We start from the raw sequence: 24,749 nt of genomic DNA on the forward strand, positions 1-24,749 counted from the left end.
AAGCAAAATACTGCGGGTGCTGGAAATCTGAAACAAAAACAGAAAATGCTAGAAAAACTCAGCCGGTCTGACAATATCTGTGGAGGGAGAAACAGAGTTAGCATTTTGAGTCAGTATGACCCGCAATCTCTTTCCATTTAAATAATATACTTACAGCAGTTGGTCTGTATTTACTCTGAAGAAGCGTCAAATGGACTCGAAATGTTAACTCTTTCTCTCTCCACAGATGTTGTCAGATCTGTTGAGTTTTTCCCAGCATTTTCTGTTTTTGTGACTATATAAATGTAAGTCTTTCTTCCTTGCTCTTGCCCATCTCTGCTCTTAGCAAACCACTACCAGCTTCGCCAATCTATCCATATAATTGTAACCCCTCATGCCTGGAACCATTTAATACATCTTCTCCCGTATCCTGCTGAGAGCCCTCAGGCTCTTCCTAAAGTGTGGTGCCCAGATTGGACACAATACTTGGATTCCCAAAAGGTGTTTGACAAAGTGCCACACAATATAAGAACTCAATGGAGGGGGTAACATATTAGCATGGATAGAGGATTGGATAGCTAAAAGAAAGCAGAGTAGAGATAAGTGGGTCTTTTCCAGGTTGGCAAGCTGTAACTAATAGGGTGCTACAGGAATCAGCGTTGTAGCCTCAACTAGTTACGATCGATATCAATGACATGGATGACTGAATGTACAGTAGCTAAATTTGGTGATGACACCAAGATAGGTCAGGAAGTAAGCTGTCAAGAGGAGGTACAGAGTCTGCAAAGGGATATAGATAGGCTAAGTGAGTGGGAAAAATTTGGCAGATGGAATATAATGTGGGAAAATGTGAACTTATCCATCTTGGCAGGAAGAATAAAAATGCAATATATTAACTAAATGGAAAGAGGCTGCAGAACTCAGTGATATAGAGGGGTCGGGATGTTCTGGTACATAGTATGTGAGTATATCAAGTAATTAGGAAAGCAAATGGTACGTTAGCCTTTATTGCAGGGGGAATGGAATATAAAAAGGAGGGAAGTTTTACCGCAGCCTCGGTGAGACCACATTTGAAGTAGTGTACACAGTTTTGATCTTATTTGAAAAAGGACCAAGTGCGTTCGAATTAGTTCAGAGAAGGTTCACTCGACTCATTCCTGGGATGAAGTGCTTATCTTATGAGAAAAGGTGGAGTAGGTTGGGCCTATCCCCACTGGAGTTTAGAAGAGTGAGAAGTGATTTTATGGAAACAAAGATCATTCTGAGGGGGATTGATAGAGTAGATACTGGATGTTTCCTCTTTGTGGGGGAGACTAGAACTAGGGGCAGATTTTTGACAGTAAAGGGTTAAGGTGGGGGGTGGCAGCAACAGGAATGTGGAGTTGACAGTTAAGACGATAGCTGATCTGACTGTGGCCTCATCAAATGGGGAACAGGCCCAAAGAGCCAAATGGCTTCCTTCTGTTCCTTTGTTCCCTATGGCTGCAGGATAACAAGGACGGGTCCTGAATATTGAGGGGTACATGACATTCAAAAAGAATATGAAGCTAGGTAAAGGTGATGGGGTAACACTGTTGATCAAGGATGGCATTGGTGCAAGAGTTAGAGATGATCTTGGTTCAGGAGATCAGGATGTAGAATTGGTTTGGGTGGAGATGAGGAACAGTAGGGGAAAGAAGTCACTATGGGGAGTGGTCTACAAGCCCCCTAACAGTAACCACAATGTAGGACAAACTATACAGGTAGTAATATTGGGTGCTTGTGGTAAAGGGACTACAATACTCATGGGTGACTTTAATCTACATATAAATTGGGAAAATCAGACTGCAGTAGTAGCCTGGATGAGGAGTTAATAGAATGCTTTCGAGATTGTGCTGCTCCAAGAAACTTTCAGGAACCAACCAGAGAGCAGGTTATATTAGACTTGGTATTCTTTAATATGACAGGATTAAGTAATGACCTCATCGTGAAGGCACCCCTAGGTAGCAGCGACCACAGTATGATTAAATTTTACATCCAGCATGAAAGGGAGAAGAGTGGGTCTAAGACTAGTCTTTTAAACTTAAATAAGGGCAACTAAGTGGGCATGGAAGTTGAACTAGCTGAAGTGAAGCAGGGTACCAGGCTAGAGGAGAGATTAATTGAGAAATGACAGACATTTAAGGGGATATTTCAGAATACATAGAATAAGTATATTCCTACTATAAAGAAAAATTCTAAGGGGAGGACCCACCATCTGTGGTTAACTAAAGTAGTTAAGGAAAGCATTAAACTTAAGGGAAAAGTATATAACTGCACAAAGATTAGTGGCAGGTGAGATGATTGGTCAGAATATAAAGAAAGGCAGAAAATGACTAAAAGGTTAATCAGGAGAAAGATTACAGTATGAGAGGAAGTTGGTTAGAAATGTAAAAATGGATAGCAAGAGTTTCTACAGGTATTTAAAAAAGAAAAAAGTAAAGTGAGTGTCAGTCCTCCAGAGAGCAACGATGGGGAGTTAATAGTCGAGTATAAGGAAATGGTGAATAAAATAAAAAAATAGTTTGCTTCCATCTTCACTAGAGGATACAAAAAACATTCTAGAATAGCTGTAAATGAGGTGGTGGAAGGGAGAGAGGAACTTGGTGAAATTACAATCACTAAGGAAGCGGTATTGAGCAGATGGATTTCATCCTAGAGTCCTAAAAGAGGTGGATAATGAGGTAGTAGATGCGCTGGTGTTAATTTTCCAAAATTCACTAGATTCTGGAAAGGTTCCATCAGACTGTAAAGTAGCAAATATAACCCTCTATTCAAGGAGGAGGGAGGCAGGAAACTTTGGGCCAGTTAGCTTGATGTCTGTCATGGGGAACGTGTTAGAATTGATCATTAAAGAGGTTATAGCTGGCCACTTAGAGAAACTCAAGGTAATCGGGAAGAATCAGCATGGTTTTGTGAAAGGGAAATTATGTTTAACAAATCAGAAAAACTGGAGTCAATGGGAATCAAGGGGAAAACTCTCTGTTGGTTGGAGTCATACCTAGCACAAAGGAAGATGGTTGTGGTTGTTGGAGGTCAGTCATTTCAGCTCCAGGACATCACTGCAGGAGTTCCTCAGGGTAGTGTCCTCGGCCCAACCATCTTCAGCTGCTTCATCAATGACCTTCTTTCCATCAGAAGGTCAGAAGTGGGGATGTTCGCTGATGATTGCACAATGTTTAGCACCATTCACGACTCCTCAGATACTGAAGTAGTCCAGGTCCAAATGCAGCAAGACCTGGACAATATCCAGGCTTGGGCTGACAAGTTGCAAGTAACATTCGCGCCACACACGCGTCAGGCGATGACCATCTCCAACAAGAGAGAATCCAACCATCACCCCTTGATGTTAAATGGCATTACCATCACTGAATCCCCCACTATCAACATCCTAGGGGGTTACCATCGACTAGAAATTGAACTTGACTAGTCACATAAATACTGTGGCTACAAAGAGGTCAGAGGCTAGGAATCACGCGATGAGTAACTTGCCTCCTGACTCCCCAAAGCTGACAACCATCTACAAGGCACAAGTCAGGAGTGTGATGGAATACTCCCCTACTTGCCTGGATGAGTGCAGCTCCCACAACACTCAAGAAGCTGGACACTGTCCATGACAAAGCAGTCGCTTGATTGGCACCACATCCACAAACATTCACTCCCTCCACCACCGAAGCACAATAGCAGCAGTGTGTACCATCTACAAGATGCACTGCAGGAATTCACCAAGGCTCCTTAGACAGCACCATCCAAACCAATAACCACTACCACCTAGAAGGACAAGAGCAGCAGACAGATGGGAACACCACCACCTGGATGTTCCCCTCCAAGTCACTCACCATCCTGACTTGGAAACATATCGCTGTTCCTTCACTGTTGCTGGGTCAAAATCCTGGAACTCCCTCCCTAACAGCACTGTGGGTGTACCTATGCCACATGGATTGCAGGGTTCAAGAAGGCAGCTCACCCCCACCTTCTCAAGGGCAACTTGGGATGGGCAATAAATGCTGGCTCAGCCAGCGAAGCTCACATCCCATGAATGAATAAGAAAAAACGATTATTGGTGTTCTTTGAAGGAGTAACATGTGCTGTGTATAAAGAGGAGCCTGTAGGTTTACTGCACTTGGATTTCTAGAAGGCATTTGATAAGGTGCCACATCAAAGGTTATTGCAGAAAATAAAAGCTCATGGTGTAGGGGGTAACATTAGCATGGACAGAAGATTGACTGGCTGGCAGAAAACAGAGTATGCATAAATGGGTCATTTTCTGATTGGCAGGATGTGATGAGTGGAGTCCCACAGGGGTCTGTACTGGGGCCTCAACTTTTTACAATTTATATCAATGACTTAAGACAAGGGGACCGAAGGCATGGTAGCTAAACTTGCAGATGGTGCAAAGGTAGGTAAGAAAGTATGCTGTGAAGAGGATATAAGGAAGTTGCAGAAGGGAATAGATAGGTTGAGTGAGTGGGCAAAAAATCTGACAGATGGAATATGATGTGGGAAACTGTGAAGTTGTTCACCTTGGTAGGAAGAATAAAAAAGCAGAGTATTACTTAAACGGAGAACAGCTGCAGAATTCCGAGGTGCAGAGGGATCTAGGTGTTCTACTGCATGAGTCACAAAGTTATTATGCAAGTAACCAAGGTGGCTAATGGAATGCTATCCTTTATTACGAGAGGAATTGAGCATAAAAGTAAGGATGTTATGCTTCAGTTACACTGGGCATTGGTGAGACTGTATCTCGAATATTGTGTGCAGTTTTGGCCTCCTTACATAAGGAAGGATATAAATGCATTAGAGGCGGTTCAGTGGAGGTTACTAGACTGATGCCTGGAACGAGCAGATTGCCTTACGAGGAAAGGTTGGACAGACTGGGCTTGTTTCCACTGGAGTTTAGAAGAGTGAGGGGTGACTTGATTGAAGTGTATAAGATACTGAATGGCCTTGACAAGGTGAATGTGGAAAGGATGTTTTCTCTGTGGGCGAGTCCAGAACTAGGGGGCATTGTTTTAAAATTAGGGGTCGCCCTTTTAGGACAGAGATGAGAAGTTTTGAGGGTTCTCAACTTTGGAACTCTCTGCCTCAGAACCTGGTGGAGGCAGGGTCATTGAATATTTTTAAGGCAGTGTTGATAGATTCTTGTTAGCTGATGGAATCAAAGGTTACCGGAGGTAGATAGGAATGTGGAATTCGAAACACAACCAGATCAGTCATGATCTTATTGAATGGTGGAGTAGGCTCGAGGAGCCAAATGGCCTACCTCAGCTATACATACAAACATACGAAATGGGAGCAAAGTGGCTAAACCTATTGTAACGTTGTTTTGCCTCAGGTGTATGGCACGTCAGCATGACACTTGAAACCTATGGTGCCCATTGGGTTTCCAAGCAAGATTTTTTTTTTGGAGGGGGTCAAGGAATAAAGAGAAATAACATTTTTTCAGATCTTCCAACAAAGCCACATATCCTAACTAAGATTTTTTTTTTGGAGGGGGTTAAGGAATAAAGGGAAATAACATTTTTTCAGATCTTCCAACAAAGCCACATATCCTAACTCGCAGTAAGTTTCTAGGCCCTCTAAACTTTGCAGATTGAAGTTATAAAAGGTACACACATGGATTGAGTGGTCAAACTATGCCAGCCAAGAGCTCCATGGTGGAAGTGCAAGCTTATCTGCTTTGGATCCAAGATAGATCAATCAGAATTGGTTCATAATTGGGGAGAAACTCGGAACTGTGGAGTAGTAAAGTGATTTGGGTGTTTATGCTCACAAATCATTAAAAGCTAGTGCACAAGTAGAGAAAGCTAATGGAATGTTGACCTTTAATGCAAAAGGACTGGCATTCAAGGTAAGCAAGTGATGCTTCAGTTGCACAGAGCTTTGGTCAGGATCCGTCTGGAGTAGTGTTGACTTCTGGACACCACACCTCAGACCGGTATACTGGCTTTGGAAGAAATAGAGCACAGATTCACCAAAAATGATAGAAGGCTTGAAGGGTTAAATTATAAGAGAAGGCTGCAGAAACTTGGCTTGTATTCTCAAATTGGGAACCACTGTCCAACTCAGAGTGACTGCCAGCATTTGGTCCTTAAGTATCAGATTGAAGCCAGAGCATCTCCAGCAATGGCTTCTCTTGTTGACCATGCACTTCTTAGGTTCCCAAAGATCAGTTCTTACCCCCTCCCTCCACCCCCCATTTATCTGATTCCAATGCCCTATTTTCATAGAAACATAAATTTATTGAGCACTTATTATCATCTCAGGACTTCATAAGTACTTCACTGGCTGAAAAGATTTTTGGGAAGTGCAGTTACTGTTGTAATGTAGGAATTACAGCAGCTAATTTGTCGACAGCAAACTCCCGCAAACAGTAATGTGATAATGACCAGATAATTTTGATCAAGGGTTAATTACCGACCAGGAAACCAGAGATAACTCCTTCGCTCTTTGAAATAGTACCACGGGATTGTACAGATGGGGCCACAACTTAACATCTCATCAGAAAGACAAAACCTCTGAGTGCAGCACTTGCTCAGTACTGCACTGAAGTGTTAGCTTAAAATTTTACGCTCAAGTCTCTGGAGTAGGACTTGGACCTACTACCATATGATTCTGAGGCAAGTGAGCGACCCATTGAGCAACAGTTGACGCCCACAGAAAAACTTCCCAAAAGTGTTCCATAGCAGCATTATAGAACCAGCCTCATTATAGCACAGGATGTCTTTTGGTCCATTGAGCCCATGCCTGCTTTCTGTAGAACAATCCAATTAGTCCCATTCCTCTACTCTATTCCTGTAGTCCTGCAAGTTTATTTTCCACAAGTGTCCATCCAATTGTCTTTTTAAAATCATTCAATGTGTCCACTTCCACCATCCTTGTAAACAGTGAGAACCAGGAACAGATAAAAATGTGACACCAAGCAATACAAGGAGGTATTAGAATAGGTGCTCAGAGACGGGGGCTTTAAGGAGGAAATTCCATAACTTGGGGCGAGGGCAACTGAAGGCATGGTTGCCAATGGCGGAATGATTAAATTTAGGAATAAGCATGGCTAGAGATGGAGCAGCAGAGAGATCTGGGAGAATTGAGGACTGGAGGAAATTAGAGAGAGAGATTTGGAGGATGGTAGAAAAAGAGGGAAAAAAGGAGGGCAAGGCCATGAAGGTATTTGAACAAAAATGAGAATTTTAAAATCAAGACTTTAATACACTGGATGCATGCAAGTCAGCAAGCACGAGTGCTGGGGACAGTACAGAAAAGTGTACAAGCAAGGGAGGCAATTCAGTTCATTGCGTCTGTGCCAGCTATTTTAAAGACCATGTTTTACCATTTCAACCACTTAATTTATCCAATTTCCTTTTTAAAGTTACTGTTGAATCTGCTTCCACCACCCTTTTGGAAAGCGCATTTATAAATTCACCGCAAAGACCATCTCTCCTGCCTCAAACATCACTCCCTCAGCTCCTGAAACCCTCTGGCACCTCCAGAATTGACTAATCTCATGTTCCTGTGGCCAATCTCCCATAGTTTGAAGTTCAATTAGTTCAAAAACTGGTTCTGATTCATTCTCCCTTCAGTACTTACACTTCAAGTGTAGAGAGCTATTTATTCAGCCAGCTCGTGTACTTGAACAACACAATTGACTGTGCCAAATCAATGCTTGCATGAGGCTGTCCTGGAGAGAAACTTATAATGTGCTTATACTTAGAGACCACTAGTACTAAATTGCAATGTCTTCAACCTACTGGGTTGGTGCATATTCTTTGAATATTCTAAGGCTCGTCGTGAACCTACAACACACAAATGAAGTTCACTCTAAAAACAGCATTTACAGGGGCAGCAGAAATATTTCATGAGATGGAAGAACTCTGATGGTTTCCTTTCAGATGCAGTGTATTAAAACATTTGAGCATTGCTGGCATTTCCAGTCCTGCCTCTGATGCAAAGGGAGAAAGCACAGAAAAATGTGTCAATTGCATTTCTTGAACACAAATTGATCATGGTGTGACCTAGTTCTGCAGCACACAGTAAAATGGGATCCCACTAACAATGAACATTAGCAGACAAATCTTCCTATGAATCTCGCAGTACTTTCTCCAAACCTTTAGTATTGTGGCAGCAAATGATCACTACCCATGTGATAAACGTCTCAGGCAGAGATTGTCAGTGTGAAATGGATTACGAAACAAAATAAAATTTCTGGAATTCAGCAACTGAAACAAATGGCAGGTTAATGTTTTGCCAAGAAGGGATCCACCCGAAATGTTAATCTACCTTTCCCAGCGTTAAGACCCCCCAGTTGTATATTCAACACCGGTTGGATTTTGAAAAAGAAAAATCAGATCTCCAATATTTAGCTTCTGTTTTGATACAGAGTAGAACCAGTCAGGAGATATGCAAAAATACAGATCTTTTCTTCAATCCACTTTGCTGCTGATCTGATGCATAGTTAACAGTAAACTCAAAAAGACACCAACCTTTCTGCCCTGTTTGATGCAGGCCCAATGCCTTCAGATAGCGAATACTTGTGCTTTTATCCTTCGGATTCACAGGGCTTTTCTTTGTCTGTCGAACTACTTTCGAGAATGCTAGTTTCATGTGTTGTTCTACACTCTTCAATAGGAAGTACCTGAGCGGAAAGAAAAACAATCACATGGCTGTAAAAATTTCCACACTCCTGTCCCAAACAGGCTAGCTGTGCAAGGAGCAGGCCATTTGCTTCCCAGCCAGAAGCTGATGTTAAGTCAAGGTTCACCAGCACTTAAGCCCACCTGATATGTCTTCAAAGCTCGAAAAAAATAATTCAGCGTTCCAGCTAAAGGACGACAAAAACATTATTTATCTACTCAGCTTAGGCTACAACGTGTACTAAAAAAGATTGAAGATCAACACTTTCAGCTAGCTCAATCCACACCATCTCATCGTGCTTATGGCATTGAAAACAGGTTTTTACATTTCCTGATTTTATAGATATGTTCCTTAGTTCCAAGCAACAACAAGGATTTCATACGAACATATGGAATCGGAGAAGTAGGCCATTCGGGCCTCAAGCCTGCTCTGCCATTCAATAAGATCATGGCTGATTGGTTTGTGTTTTGAATGCCACGTTCCCATCTACCCCTGATAACCATTGATTCCCCTGCCTAAAGGAATTTATCTACCTCTGCCTTAAAAATATTCAATGGCTCCGCCTCCAACACCTTTGGAGGCAGAGTGTCCCAAAGTTGCACAACCCTGAAAAATTTCTCCTCATCTCTGCCCTAAAAGGGCGACCCCTAATTTCATAACAGTGCCCCCTAGTTCTGGACTCACCCACAAGAGGAAACATCCTTTCCACATCCACCTTGTCAAGACCATTCAGGATCTTATAGACTTCAATCAAATCACCCCTTAACTCTTCTAAACTCCATTGGAAACAAGCCCCGTCTGTCCAACCTTTCCTCATAAGACAACCCACTCATTCCAGGTATCAATCTAGTAAACGTCCTCTGAGCCACCTCCAACGCATTTACATCATTCCTTAAATAAGGAGGCCAAAACTGCACACAGTATTCTAGATGTGGTCTCACCAATGACCTGTATAACTGAAGCATAATTTCCTTACTTTTATGTTCAATTCCTCTCGTAATAAAGGATAGCATTCCATTAGCCTTCTTAATTACTTGCTGTACCTGCATACTAACTTTGTGACTCATGCACTAGAACACCAAAATTCTTTTGCACCTCAGAATTCTGCAGTCGTTCTCCGTTTAAGTATTATGCTGCTTTTTCATTCTGCCTGCCAAAGTGAACTACTTCACAATTTCCCACATTATACTCCATCTGCCAGATTTTTGCCCACTCACTCAACCTATCTATATCCATCTGCAACCTCCTCATGTCCTCTTCACAACATACTTTCCTACATATCTTAGCGTCATCTGCAAAAGTGGCTACCATGCCATCGCTCCCCTCATTTAAGTAATTGATATAAATTGTAAAAACATTGAGGCCCCATCACATCCTACCAATCAGAAAAATACCCACTTATGCATGCTCTATTTTCTGCCAGCCAATCTTCTATCCATGTTAATATATTACCACCTACACCATGAGCTTTTATTTTTCTACAATAACCTTTGATGTGGCATCTTATCAAATGCCTTCTGGAAATCCAAGTACAGTACATCCACAGGTTCCCCTTTATCCACAGTGCATGTTACTCCTTCAAAGAACCCCAATAAATTGGTCACACTTGATTTCCCTTTCATAAGCCAGCTTCTCTGGTTCACAGCAAGCTGCCATTCTTACAAGTGCACCTACAACTGATCACTAACTTTTCGGGAACTTATTACATTGGCAATTCATTTAGCATTCCCCTAACTAATGGATTCTGGTACCCTATGGGATGCAACTTCAAGATGAAAGCCCTTCACAAAAGAAAGTCAATCTATTCTGGTGACGTTTAATAGGAATGCACAGAGTCAGAGATAAAGGTTCCAAGCTTGTGCAAGGCATTTGAAACTATCCAATTACTTTATAGACTTAAAACCTTATTTAAATATCAGAAAATAAGTGTAATGGATTAGACTGAGGCCCTATTTATAGGACGAACAAGGTAAGCGGTTTGGATCATCAACTCCATCATTCTACTACTTAACATTCTTTTTTTAATTTTTATTCATTCATGGGATGTGGGCGTTGCTGGCTAGGCCAGCATTTATTGTCCATCCCTAATTACCCTCATTCAAAGGGCATTTAAGAGTCAACCACATTGTTGTGGATCTGCAATCACATGTAGGCCAGACCAGGTAAGGACAGCAGATTTCCTTCCCTAAAGGACATTGAAGGAGGAAATAAAGAATAATAAAGAATATAAATTCTATTCTATAACTTCTGTTCAAACAGGAATGTGGACAAAAGGAAGAGAATCATTTTGGATAATCGTACAGTTTAACATAGGGGAAAAAAATTAAACACCAAGGGGAATGGTTGTAATAAAAAGAAGCTTCAGTTTTTTAATCAAGGACAAGTTTAATCAGGATTATTTCTGTGACTTTCTGCAATTGTAAAGATGCAGCCTATATTAAGTGAAACAGCTAAAAGATGGCCCCTCATTCCATTGGTGCTCTTTAAAAAATAATTCAGATGAAGTTAGAAATAGCAAACATGAATAAAAACAGAATGCTAAAATACTCAACAGTTCATAGCTCCTGAAGGAGAAAACCAGGGAATAATACACGTGGGTTGCTCGCATCCAGAATAAGCAAATGCTCAAGGATTAAGAATTTCAGGTTCAAGTAACTTAAAAGGGAAACTCACTTGGTGTTGAAGAACATGAGAGTTGTAAGGAGGGTGGAAGGTGAATGAGCACCGAGCTGCTTGCATTCCCACAGCATCTCCTCTGTGATGTGGCTGGGGATCAGGTAACCTATTAAACAATACAGTGCTGTATTTACTTTCAGACTTGACATTAACTATTTTGCAAGCAGCGCTATATATTTAACTGGTAAGAACTCCCAGCTTGGTTGTGAATATCAATGCCCCCCCTAAATGTTTGATTAACATTCTTTTCAGAGGGAATTCAGTTAGTTCTCAATCAAGTGGCTGAATTAACCATCACAACTCAGAGCACAAAGAAGCGGTTAATAAGATGCCACTGAGATGTTGAAATGAGATGTCTTTTATTTGAAATAAAGCATTCTCAAAATATCCTGGCAGTTTTTCAGCTAATCTCGAGGTGTTCTGATGATTAATAAGGATGCAAGAAACAAGAGGTACACAGCAATTGTTAAATAGGAAGGATTGGGTTTTATATTTGCAATGTTTCTAATCAAATTGATGTTCGTACAGAGGAAATATAAATGTGCTTCTTACTAAAGCGTACATGCACATTCAGAATGCATTTGGTAGCATAATCAAGAGATAAACTCTCAATTCCCCAATCTGTAGAGCAGAAAAATTATTGCAGTCTTGGGTGATAGCATATGAAAATCTAACAAAGCCCTTAAACACTTGGACATGTCTTTTGGTGTCATTGGTTTAGCATTAAGTACTGTTTTTAAGCAAAAATAACTACAACACAAATGCTGCTTAAAACTGCCCCCCATACCCATCTCATGTACTACCTGATGGAGGAATATATGGACATAAATATTCACTTACCCAAAGAGCTGATCTGAGGTTGCCAATCCTTCAACACCTCTTGTAATTTCTCAGTGAACCTTGTATAGTAGATATCTGAAAATATATCATCTACCCTGCCATTTTCAAATAGGTACTGAAAAAAATTTCAAAAAATAAATTTTCCATAAAAATGAAATAAATAACATTTAGCACATCTACAATCTTTGTTCATACTGAAATCAGCCATGTGTAAAACTTGTATTGTGCTTCAGATATATGGAGCAGGGTAAACTGGAGTGGAAGGTGCTTTTTAAAAAATATTTGGTGGTACAGAACTTGAGTATTGCTGAAAAAGAAACATGTTTGGTTGAAGCTTTTCGTCTTGCACTCATCAGGACAATTTGCAAAGGAAACATCAATGCCAGGGAAAACAACAAATTTATATTGTATGAGAAGTGCTGATTGGTTAGCAAGTGGACTGTTATTGCAAGAGGTAGTGCCTTGAGAATGCACCAGTTGATGGTGGCTGACAGTTAACTGCCAAGCATTGTTTGCAATTCAAACCAGGCAGCTTGACTCCGACTGGTCAACGCATTTCCCTGGAGAATGAACCAACGAATGGCTGTCACTTATTTTATTTAGCTGAAACAGGCACAATGTATGTACATGCTCTTTCTGTCTGCGAAGAACAGGACCTTGTATATTAATATAAGTAGCTTCCAGTACAAGCTTATGTGTAACAATGTGAGCCCGACTGAAAATCTTAAATAGGTTGTCAGCGTTATTCTGAGCACACTGAATTTTATTTAGCAAGTGTCGTCCAATCGTGGAATCACATCTAATGTTGGGCACTATTTTGAGTTTTGCAAGCACGGCTGGTTGGGTATGGTCTGTACCTTGCCTGTTGTGAACAGCGGCTGGGACATGCTGTTTGATACGATCCGCCAGTCTTTGGAACATATGGCCTACATACCTAGCATCACACTGGCACTGAAATTCATATACCACATAATTTATTTGTGTGCGATAGGCAGAACGTATTTTTGGCTTGATGGCAGCATCTTGTTAGTGGAGAATACCACTCATACTGCTACTCATAGTAACAGCGTGAAACAGCTAGCTTCACCTGTTGCTCAAATTTTTGAGATACCTTTGCTCTTCCAGGGTAATCTGAGGTAGACTGGGCACTTTTCAGGGCTGAACGTGACAGCCTTGGGCTCATTCACGAGTTTACGTGATATACAACATAAAATGGTCTGATCGGGGTAGCCATTGTCCTGCAGGATTTCTTTGATGTGCCCAATTTCAGCATCAAGCTTGCACTAGCAGCAAATGGCTCAGCTCTATTTACGAGGTTTCTGATGAGGCCAATCTTATAGCGTGTGGAACTGTATGAATCCCAATGCATGTATTGACCAGTGAAGGTAGGCTTGCGGTAGACCATGGCAGAGAACCCCTTGGTAGATTTCTTAACTAGGTCAAGGAAAGGGAGTTCATTTGGCACTCCATTTCAAAGGTGAATTTGACCACAGGATGGAGCCCATTAAGATATGCAAAGAAATTATTAAATGCAGCTGCAGATTTAAATATAGCAAACGTATCATCCACATATCGGGAATATGCGAGGGGTGGGAGGTTGGGTGTCATTCCATCGAAGACACTTTTCTCATGGAACCCAACAAAGATGTTTGCGAGAGTTGGGCCTAGAGGGGATCCCATGGCAACACTATCTATTTGGGCAGACATGGTGTCGTTAAAGCTGAGCTCAACTGCGCGAGTTGCCGAGTTCATAAGCTCAATGAATACTGATTCATGGTGGCAGGTCTAGATCGCTATGATATCCAAAGACATCCTGCAGGATAATAGCTACCCTGATCCGATCTTTTTGCACTGTATATCACCTAAACTCATGATTGGGCCCAAGGCTGTCACTTTTGGCCCTGGAAAGTGCCCAGTCCACCTCAGATTATCTTGGAAGGGCAAAGGTATTTCAAAAATTTGAGCAACAGATGAAACTAGCTATTTCATGCTGCTACTATGCAACATGAGTGGTATTCTCCACCAACAGGATGTCACCATCAAGCATTTTTTGTTTTTGTTTCAGATTTCCAGCATCTGCAGTATTTTGCCTTTATTTATTTCCCATTCCTAGTTGCCCTCAAGAAGGTGGTGGCGAGTTGCCTCCCTTAACCCACTGCAGTTCATGTCGTGTAGGTACAGCTACAGTGCTGTTTGGTTTGGGGGGGGCGGGGGAGAGAGAGAGAGAGAGAGTTCCAGGATTTTGACCCAGCGACAGTGAGGGAATGGCGATATATTTCCAAGTCAGACTGGTGCGTGGCTTGGTGCAGAACTTCTAGGTGGTGGTGTTCCCATGTGTCAGCTGCCCTCGCTCTTCTAGACGGTAGCGGTCAGGGGTTTGGAAGGTGCTGTCAAAGGAGCCTTGGTGAGTTCCTGCAGTGCATCTTCTAGATGTACACACTGCTGCCACTGTGCGTTGGTGGTGGAGAGAGTGAATGTTTGTGGATAGGGTGTCAACCAAGTGGGGCTGATGTGTCCTGGATGGTGCTGAGCTTCCTCAGTGTTGTTGAACTGCACCGATCCAAGCAAGTGGAGAGCATTCCATCAGACTCCTGACTTGTAGATGGTGGACAGGCTTTGGGGAGTAAGGTGGCGAGTTACACTCCGCAGAATTCCTAGCCTCTGACCTGCTCTTGTAGCCACAGTATTTATATGACTGGCCCAGGTCAGTTTCTGGTCAATGGCAACCCCCAGGATGTTGATAGCGGACGATACAACAATTGTAATGCCATTGAATGTCAACGGGCGATAGTTAGATTCTCTCTTATTGGAGATGGTCATTGCCTGGCACTTCTGCAGCGTGAATGTTACTTGCCTCTGGTCAGCCCAAGCCTGGATATTGTCCAGGTTTTGCTGCATTTGGACATGGACTGCTTCAGTTTCTAAGGAACCGTGAATGGTGCTGAACATTGCGCAATCATTAGCGAACATCCCTAATTTAGACCTTATGATGAAAGGAAGGTCATTGATGAACCAGCTAAAAAATAGTTGAGGCTCAGACACTAGGCTGAGGAACTCCTGCAGTGATGTCCTGGAGCTCAGATGATTGACCCCCAACCACCACAACTATCTTCCTTTATGCTAGGTATGACTCCAACCAGTAGAGAGTTTTTCCCCCCGATTCCTGCTGACTCCAGTTTTGCTGGGGCTCCTTGATGCCACACTCAGTCAAATGCTGCCTTTCATCACCTTGCTGATGATCGAGAGTAGACTGGTGGGGCAGTAATTGGCCGGGTTGTATGTGTCCTGCTTTTTGTGTACAGGGCATACCTGAGCAATTTTCCACATAGCCGGGTAGATGCCAGTGTTGTAGCTGTACTGGAACAGCTTGGCTAGGGGCACAGCAAGTTCTGGAGCACAAGTCTACAGTACGATTGCTGGAATATTGTCAGGGCCCATGGCTTTTGCAGTATCCAGTGTCTTCAGCCGTTTCTTAATATCATGTGGAGTGAATCAAATTGGCTGAAGACTGGCATCTGTGATGCTGGGGCCTCCAGAGGAAGCAGAGATGGATCATCCACTCAGCACTTCTGGCTGAAGATTGTTGCGAATGCTTCAGCCTTATCTTTTGCACTGCTGTGCTGGGCTCCTCCATCATTAAGGATGGGGAGATTTGTGATGCCTCCTCCTCCAGTGAGTTGTTTGATTGTCCACCACCATTCACAACTGGATGTAGCAGGACTGCAGAGCTTAGATCTGATCCTTTGCTTGTGGAATCGCTTAGCTCTGCCTATCACTTGCTGCTTATGCTGTGTGGTACGCAAGTAGCCCTGTGTTGTGGCTTCACCAGATTAACACCTCATTTTTAGGTAAGCCTGGTGCTGCTCCTGGCATGCCCTCCTGCACTCTTCATTGAACCAGGGTTGATCCCCTGGCTTGATGGTAATGGTAGAATGGGGGATATGCCAGGCCATGAGGTTACAGATTGTGGTGGAGTACAATTCTGGTGCTGCTGATGGCCCACAGCACCTCTTGGATGTCCATTAGAGTTGCTAGATCTGCTTGAAATCTTTCCCATTTAGCACCGTGTTAGTGCCACACAATAATGGAGGGTATCCTCAATGTGAAGGCGGTACTTGGTTTGCACAAGGACTGTGCAGTGGTCACTCCTATCAATACTGTCATGGGCAGATGCATCTGCAGCTGGCAGGTTTGGTGAGGATGAGGTCAAGTATGTTTTTCCCTCTTGTTGGTTTCCTCATCACCTGCCGCAGACCCAGTTTAGCAGCTATGTCCTATGACCGGCCAGCTCGGTCAGTAGCGGTGTTACCGAACCACTCTTGGTGATGGGCATTGATGCCCTCCCATCCAGATTACATTCTGCACCCTTGGTGCTTCCTCCTTCAATATAGAGGAGTACTGATTCATCAGCTGGTGGGGGGCAGAGAACAGTGCATGGTTATCAGCAGGAGGCTTCCTTGCTAATGTCATGGGGTCTGGAGTCTATGATATGGACTCCCAGGTTATCTCCCTCCCAACTGTATACCACGGTGCTGCCACTTCTGCTGGGTCTGTCTTGCCGATGGGACAGGCCATACCCAGGGATGGTGTTGGTGGTGCCTGGGTTGTTAGTTGTAAGGTATGATTCCGTGAGAATGACTATGTCAGGCTGTTGCTTGACTAGTCTGTGGGGCACCTCTCCCAATTTTGGCACAATCCCCCAATTTCAGTGAGGACGACTTTGCAGGGTCGACAGGGCTGGGTTTGTTGTTGTCGCTTCCGGTGCCCAGGTCGATGCCGGGTAGTCCGTCTGGTTTCATTCCTTATTGATTTTCTAGCGGTTTGATACAACCAAGTGGCTTGCAGAGAGCACTGATTCACTCCACACGGTATCAAGAAACAGCTGAAGGCACTGGATACTGCAAAGGCTATGGGCCCTGACAATGTTCTGACATTGTCTTGTACTCCAGAACTTGCTGCGCCCCTAGCCAAGCTGTTCCAGTACAGCTACAACTCTGGCGTCGACCCAGCTATGTGGAAAATTGCACAGGTAAAATGTAGGACAAATCCAACCCGGCCAATTACTGCCCCATCAGTCTACTCTTAATCATCATCAATGGAAGGAACCATCAACAGTGCTATCAAGTGACACTTACTTAGCAATAACCTGCTCACTGACACCCAGTTTGGGTTCTGCCAGGGCAACTCAGCTCCTGACCTCTTTACTGCCTTGGCTTAAACATGGACAAAAGAGCTGAACTCCTGAGGTGAGGTGAGAGTGACAGTCCTTGGCATCAAAGCCACATTTGACCGAGTGTGGCATCAAGGAGCCCTAGCAAAACTGGAGTCAATGGGCATCAGGAAGAAAAGTCTCCACTGGTTAGAGTCATACCTAGCACAAAGGAAGATGGTTGTGGTTGTTGGAGGTCAGTCATCTCAGCTCCAGGACATCACTGCAGGAGTTCCTCAGGGTAGTGTCCTGCGCCCAACCATCTTCAGCTGCTTCATCAATGACCTTCCATCATAAGGTTTAAAGTGGGGATGTTCGCTGATGATTGCACAATGTTCAGCACCATTCGCGACTCCTCAGATACTGAAGCAGTCCATGTCCAAATGCAGCAAGACCAGGCTTGGGCTGACAAGTGGCAAGTAATTTCATACCACACGAGTGCCAGGTAATGACCATTTCCAACAAGAGAATCTAACCATCACCCCATGACGTTCAATGGCATTACCATCACTGAATCTCCCAATATCAACATCCTGGGGGCTACCACTGACCAGAAAATGAAGGACTAGCCATATAAATACTGTGGCTACAAGTATTTGGGGAGGCGATTGGGTAGTGGTAGTAATCCAGAGACCCAGGGTAATGCCCTGGGGACCCGGGTTCGAATCCCACGGCAGATGGTGGAATTTGAATTCAATAAAAATTAATGCCATGATCCCATGAAACCAATGTTGTAAAAACTAATGTCCTTTAGGGAAGGAAATCTGCCATTCTTACCTCATCTGGTCTATGACTCTTAGAATTAGGAATGGGCAATAAATTAAATTATTGAAATGCATTAAACTAATCAAAAAATAAGATCAGAGGCCAGGAACTCTGACAAGTAACTTACCTCCTGACTCCCCAAAGCCTGTCCCCCATCTACAAGGCAGGAGTGTGATGGGATACTCCACTTGCCTGGATGAGTATAGCTCCCACAACGCTCAAGAAGCTTGACACCATCCAATTGGCACCACATCCACAAACATTCACTCCCTCTATCATCGACAGTAGCAGCAGCAGTGTACACCAGCTACAAGGTGCACTGCAGGAATTCACCAAGGCTCCAAACCCATGACCACTACCATCTAGGACAAGGGCAGTAGACACATGGGAACACCACCACCCGGAAGTTCCCCTCCAAGTCACTCACCAGCCCGACTTGAAAATATATTGCTGTTCCTTCACTGTCACTGGGTCAAAATCCTGAACTCCCTTCCTAGCAGCACTGTGGGTGTACCTACACCACATGGACTGCAGCAGTTCAAGGCGGCAGCTCACCACCACCTTCTTAAGGGCAATTAGGGATGGGCAATAAATGCTGGCCCAGCCAGCGAAGCCCACATCCTGTGAATGAATTTTTAAAAAACTGCATTGCTGCAAGTCTGGAGTCACACGTAGGCCAGACCAGGTAAGGACAACGGATTTCCTTCTCTAAAAGGCATTAGTGAACCAGATGGACTTTTATGATGAGTTGACAACAGTCATCATTAGACTTTTAATTCCAGATTTTATCGATTGAATTCAAATTCCACCATGGTGGGATTCAAACCCAGGTCCCCAGAGTCCCTGGATTGCTAGCCCAGTGGCAATACCACTATTCCCCCAGGAGCTGGATAAATGCATGAATGAGAAAGAAATAGAATATGCCAAAAGGGTGAGATGAAGTAACTAGTGGAGAAGGTTCATTTGGAGCATGAACATGGGCCCAGGCCAGTTGGGCTCAACGGCCTGTTTGTGTGTTGTACATTGCATGTAACCCTGGTTGTGCACAGCTGTAGGCATTTAAAAGTTGTCTCAAGAGGACAGACCCCAGATGGAAGGTAAGACAGAAACACCATTTTGCTTTGCCATTCAGCAGCACTTCCAGCTGCAGTAACCCAGGCACATTGCTGATGACAGTGCAGTCACATGTTTGTCAGAGAAATGGATACACTAAAAATGCAGTTCAAAACCAAAATATATGGATATACACAGATCTCGGTCAAGAGAAAGACAGTTTTATGTCCTGGGTGCAATACTTATGTGTACTGTTTTGAAATGTGCATATGCTAATTCATTTTTTTCTCTTCACATTTACAGACTGGCCTGCCGGGCATATTTAACAATTTGCCATTAATTATTGATTTCTGGCATTCCCAATTTTATTTTACAAAGGAAACATTAGTAATGTGAAAACTGCCACTGTAACCTGATAAAAGGGATTGCATTCTATATCCTTTTTCACTCACAATGTATACACACATATACTCTCCATTTTAACAATCAATTCCTCCTATTGAATGTCACAGTTGTTTGAAAATTCTGAATTGCTATGCATATATTCAGTCAACGGGCTGTACCTTTTGTATGCAGAGACATATATAATACACCATGTCCGGGTTGTATGCCTCACCCTCTGCATTGCGAGCTTCTTTTAGCATGAGACACAGACCATAATTTAGTTCTGCCACTGCTGATGATAGAAGGTCTTCCTGGAAGCGCAATGGCTGACGCCCTTAGAGGGGAAGGAAACACCATGATTACCCAGCATACTTATCAGTCACAACTTTTATGGTCAACATGCAAGATTGCTGCTATCACATGTCACAGGCACGTGGAAAAGATGAACATGATACAATGGAAGTGTTTCTTTAAACAAATTAATAGTGAACAAATGCATTAATCAAATCTTTTTTGGATGTCCCAATTTCACATATCATCAAATGTTAGCTCTGCTTAAAGTAGAAGTGGAACTTACACTATCTAAAGAGAGAAAACGACAGATCAATGTTTTGGCAGGAAGATCTTTCCCCAAAATAGTGGCCGCAAAGAAATGGCCCAAAGGGACCTCAACTACATGCTAACCCTCCCCCTGTAGCATTAGTTTTTTTTCATCTCTATTGATTCTAGTCAAGGTAACAAACAAGTTGAAGAAACAAAGGTGTATGTGCAAGCATGTTTGTGCAGTGGGCTTACAACAATTTTTGCGCAAAACACTGTAAGGGAGCTAGAACTGCTTCATAGTTCATCACTGTACCCTATGTAAACCTAAAGGAAAAACAATATGCCAGTTATTCGGAGATGAAATGGTGGGGAACTAAAGGGTAGGCCAGAGGGTTCAATAGAAGGGCCTGGAATGAGTCAGCTGTCCCTTCCGCCCCACTCCAAAAAATGGCTGACTTAGGAACATAGGACTTAGGAGCAGGAGCAGGCCATTCAGCCCTTCACGCCTGCTCCACCATTCAATAAGATCACGGCTGATCTGATTATGCCTCAAATCCACTTTGCTGTCTGCCGCAACATCCCCCCCCCCATTACCCTGGTCTATCAAAAATCTAATTCTGCCTTCAATAAATTCAATGACCCAGCCTCCATTGCTTTCTGGGGAAGAGGATTCCACCGACTAATTTTAGACTGACCCTCAAAAATAAATTCTCCTCATGTCCATCTTAAACGGCCGACCTCTTATTCTTAAACTGTGTTCCCTGGTTCTAGTCTCCCCGACAAGTGGAAACAACTTTCCAGTGTCCATCCTATTAAATCCCTTCAGGATCTTATATTTCAATAAGATCGCTTTTCATTCTTCTGAACTCCAATAGATATAGGCCCAACCTGTTCAACCTTTCTACTTAAGACAAGCCCCTCACCCCAGGAATAAGTCGATTGGACCTTCTCTGAACTGCTACCGCAATTAATACCTTTTTTCAAACAAGGAGGCCAAATCTGTACACAATATTCCAGATGTGGTCTCACCATGGCTCTACACAGCTGCAGTAAATCTTCCTACTTTTATATTCCATTGCCCTGGCAATAAACACCAACATTCCATTTACCTTCCTAATCACTTGCTGTAGCTACGTATTAACCTATTGTAATTCATGTACCAGGACACCCAGATCCCCCTGTACTACTGAGTTCTGCAATCTCTCTCCATTTAAATAGCATACCGTTTTTCTATTTTTCCTGCCAAAGTGAGCAAGTTGACATCTTTCAACAACTTTAGATCATGAACTCTCTCCTCCTTCCCCATCCCTTTTCCGATCCCCCCTTTTCCAATAATTTATATAGATTTTTCTTATCCCACCTATTTCCATTATTTTTAAATGTATTTCCATCCATTGTTTTATCTCTACCTTTTAGCCTATTTTGATTCCCCCCCACTCCACCCCCACTAGGGCTATCTGTCCCTTGCTCGTTCTGCTTTCCACCCTTAATGTCCCCATTAGCACATTCCTTAGGTAATATCACCAACGTCAACACCTCTTTGTCCTTTTGTCTATGACATCTTTTGGTTATCTCCACCTATCACAGGCCCTCTACCCAGCTCTACCTGTCCCACCCTCCTTTAAACCAGCTTATATTTCACCTCTTTTCTATTTTCCCTTAGTTCTGACGAAGAGTCATTCGGACTCGAAACGTTAACTGTGTTCCTCTCCGCAGATGCTGTCAGACCTGCTGAGCTTTTCCAGGTATTTTTGTTTTTGTTCACATTTTTCCACATTGTACTCCCTCCATCTGCCAAATTTTTCCCACTCACTTAACCTGTCTATATCCCTTTGCAGACTCTCAACTTCCACTTGACAATGTATTTTCCTACCTATCTTGGTGGCACCAGCAAATGTAGCTACCATACATTCAGCCCTTTCATTCAAAGCATTGGTGTAGATTGCAAATAGTTCAGGCGCCAGCACTGATCCCTTTGGCACTCCATCAGTAACAGCTTGCCAACCTGGAAAAGAGCCATTTATCCATACTGTCTGCTTCCTGTTAGCTAGCTAATCCTTTAGCCATGCTAATATGTTACCCCCTACACTATGTAATCTTGGTGTGGCATCTTATCAAAATGCCTTCTGGAAATCCAAGTACACCACATCTACAGGTCCCACTTTATCCACCTTGCTTGTTGTTTCCTCAAAAAACCCGAACAGATTAGTTAAACACGATTTCACAAAGCCATGTTGATTCTGCCTGATCAAATTATTATTTTTTAAGTAACCTGCTATAACCTCCTTAATGCTGGATTCCAGCAATTTCCCTATGACAGCTGTTAGGCTAACTGGCCTGTAGTTTCCTGCTTTCTGTCTCCCCGCTTTCTTGAATAAATGTGTGACATTAGCCATTTTCCAATTCACAGCAACCCTTTCAGAATCTAAGGAATTTTGGAAGATTATAACCAATGCATCTACTATCTCTGCAGCCAATTCTTTTAAGAACCTAGGATACAGGCCATCTGGTCCTGGGAACTTGTCAGCCTTTAGGTCTAACAGTTTTCCCAGCACCTTATCCCAAGTCATGGCAATTTTAAAATTCCTCCCTTCCGTTCACCTCTTAATTTTCAAGCATAATTGGGAAGCTTTCTAAGTCTTCTACAGTGAATACACAAAATACCTGTTCAACACCTCTGCCTGTTTTCCATCATCAATTCCTCAGGCTCTCTCTCCAGTGGACCAACACTAGCTTTAGTTACTCTTTTCCTATTTAGAAACTCTTACTATCTGCTTTTCTATTGCTTGCTAGCTTTCTCTCACTCTTCTTTCTCCCTTTTTTTTTTAAGTCATTCTTTGCTGGTTCTTAAAATTTGACCAATATACAGACTTACCATTAATCTGTGTGGATTTATACAGTGTTTCTTTCAATTTGATACTATCCTTCACATCCTTATTCAGCCATGAATGGTGTATCCTTCTCAAAAGAGTCTTTCTTTCTTGCTGGGATAACTCTTTGCTGAAAGTTATTAAATGTTTCCTTAAAAATCTGCCACTGCATCTCTACTGTCCTACCTTTCAACCTAGTTTCCCAATTCACTTTAGCTAGTCTGCTTTCATACCCTTATACTTACCTTTATTCAGGTTTAATACACCAGTCTTAAACCCACACTTCTCCTCTTCAAACTGAAGATGAAATTCTATCATGTTATGATTGCTGTTGCCTAGAGGCTCCTTTCCTCTGAGGTTATTTATTGATCCTGTCTCACTGCTCACCACCAGGTCGAGAATAGTCTGCTCCCTGGTTGGTGCTAGAACGTACTGCTCTAAGAAACTGTCCCAAATACACTATGAACTTATTTTCCAGGTTGCCTTTGTCAATGTAATTCACCCAAACAACAAGATGATTAAAGTCACCTATGATTACTACGGTACCTTTCTTACATGCCCCATTTATTTCTTCCTGTGCAACTACCATTTGGGGGCCTATAAGCTACTCCCACAAGTGACCTTTACTATTTCTTATCTTAATCCAAACTGATTCTACATCTTGCTCTTTTGAGCCACGGTCACCTCTCACTACTGTACTAATGACATCCGTAAGTAACAAGCCACCCAACCACCTTTTCCTTGCTTCCTATTGTTTTGAAACGTCAAATACCCTTCAATATTCAGGTTCCAGCCTTGGTCACCCTGCAACCATGTTTCCGAAATGGCTATTAGTGCTAATAATTCACCCATTTTACATGCAGCATTCGTAACATTAAGATACAGAGCCTTTAACTCTGCCTTTTTACCATTTTTACAATCTATGGCCTTATCTACTGGTGCACTTTTAAGTTTGTACACTCTGTCCCTTCCTGCCACACTCTGGATATCATTACCCAAGTGGATAACCTGCTCTGTTATCGCATCATTACCTTTGATTTACTACATCTCCTCTTGCATGATCCCTTCCCTCCACTATTTAGATTAAAGCCCTCTCTGCCACCCCAGTTATACGACTTACTGGAACACACTTCCCAGCATGGTTCAGATGAAGGCCGCCCCAACGGTACAGATCCCACTTGCCCTAGTACTGGTGCCTGTCCCCATGAATCAAAAACCATTTTCCTCACACCAATCTTTGAGTCACGCATTCATCTCTTTAATCTTGCCCAATGCCAATGTTTGTGGCTCAGGTAATAATCCAGAGATTACTACCTTTGAGGTTCTGATTTTTAATTTGGCCCCTACCTGCTCATAATCCCAAAGCAGGACCCTGTTTCTTAGTCCACACTCTGGATATCATTACCCAAGTGGATAACCTGCTCTGTTATCTCATCATTACCTTTGATTTACTACATCTCCTCTTGCATGAACCCTTCCCCCACTATTTAGATTAAAGCCCTCTCTGCCACCCCAGTTATACGACTCGCTGGAACACACTTCCCAGCATGGTTCAGATGAAGGCCGCCCCAACGGTACAGATCCTGCATCCTCCCCTTCCCATTGCAAGTTCCTCTCCGACCCCGAGCAGATTTTTTTTATTCGTTCATGGGATGTTGGCATTGTTGACTAGGCCAGCATTTATTGCCCATCCCTAACTGTCCTTGTTCAGGGGGCATTTAAGAGTCAACCACATTGCTGTGCACCTGGAGTCACACGTAGGCCAGGCCAGGTAAGGACAG

General features: G+C 42.9%; 1 protein-coding gene across 3 annotated transcripts in view; it reads right to left on the minus strand.

The window, feature by feature from the left end:
• qrich1 (glutamine-rich 1) overlaps positions 1–24,749 on the minus strand; it is a 61,822-nt gene that overhangs the window by 7,201 nt on the left and 29,872 nt on the right. For all 3 annotated transcript variants that reach the window (XM_078543044.1, XM_078543043.1, XM_078543042.1), the window contains exons 5-8: positions 19,735–19,889; positions 12,145–12,259; positions 11,302–11,410; positions 8,478–8,629 (exon numbers count right to left, since the gene is read on the minus strand). In XM_078543044.1, coding sequence (XP_078399170.1) covers positions 8,478–8,629; positions 11,302–11,410; positions 12,145–12,259; positions 19,735–19,889 — 531 coding nt within the window. The remainder of the gene's footprint in view (positions 1–8,477; positions 8,630–11,301; positions 11,411–12,144; positions 12,260–19,734; positions 19,890–24,749) is intronic.

The sequence above is a fragment of the Cetorhinus maximus genome, chromosome 6 (genome assembly GCF_964194155.1).
Source record: "Cetorhinus maximus chromosome 6, sCetMax3.hap1.1, whole genome shotgun sequence".
In the NCBI taxonomy this organism is placed as follows: Eukaryota; Metazoa; Chordata; class Chondrichthyes; order Lamniformes; family Cetorhinidae; genus Cetorhinus; species Cetorhinus maximus.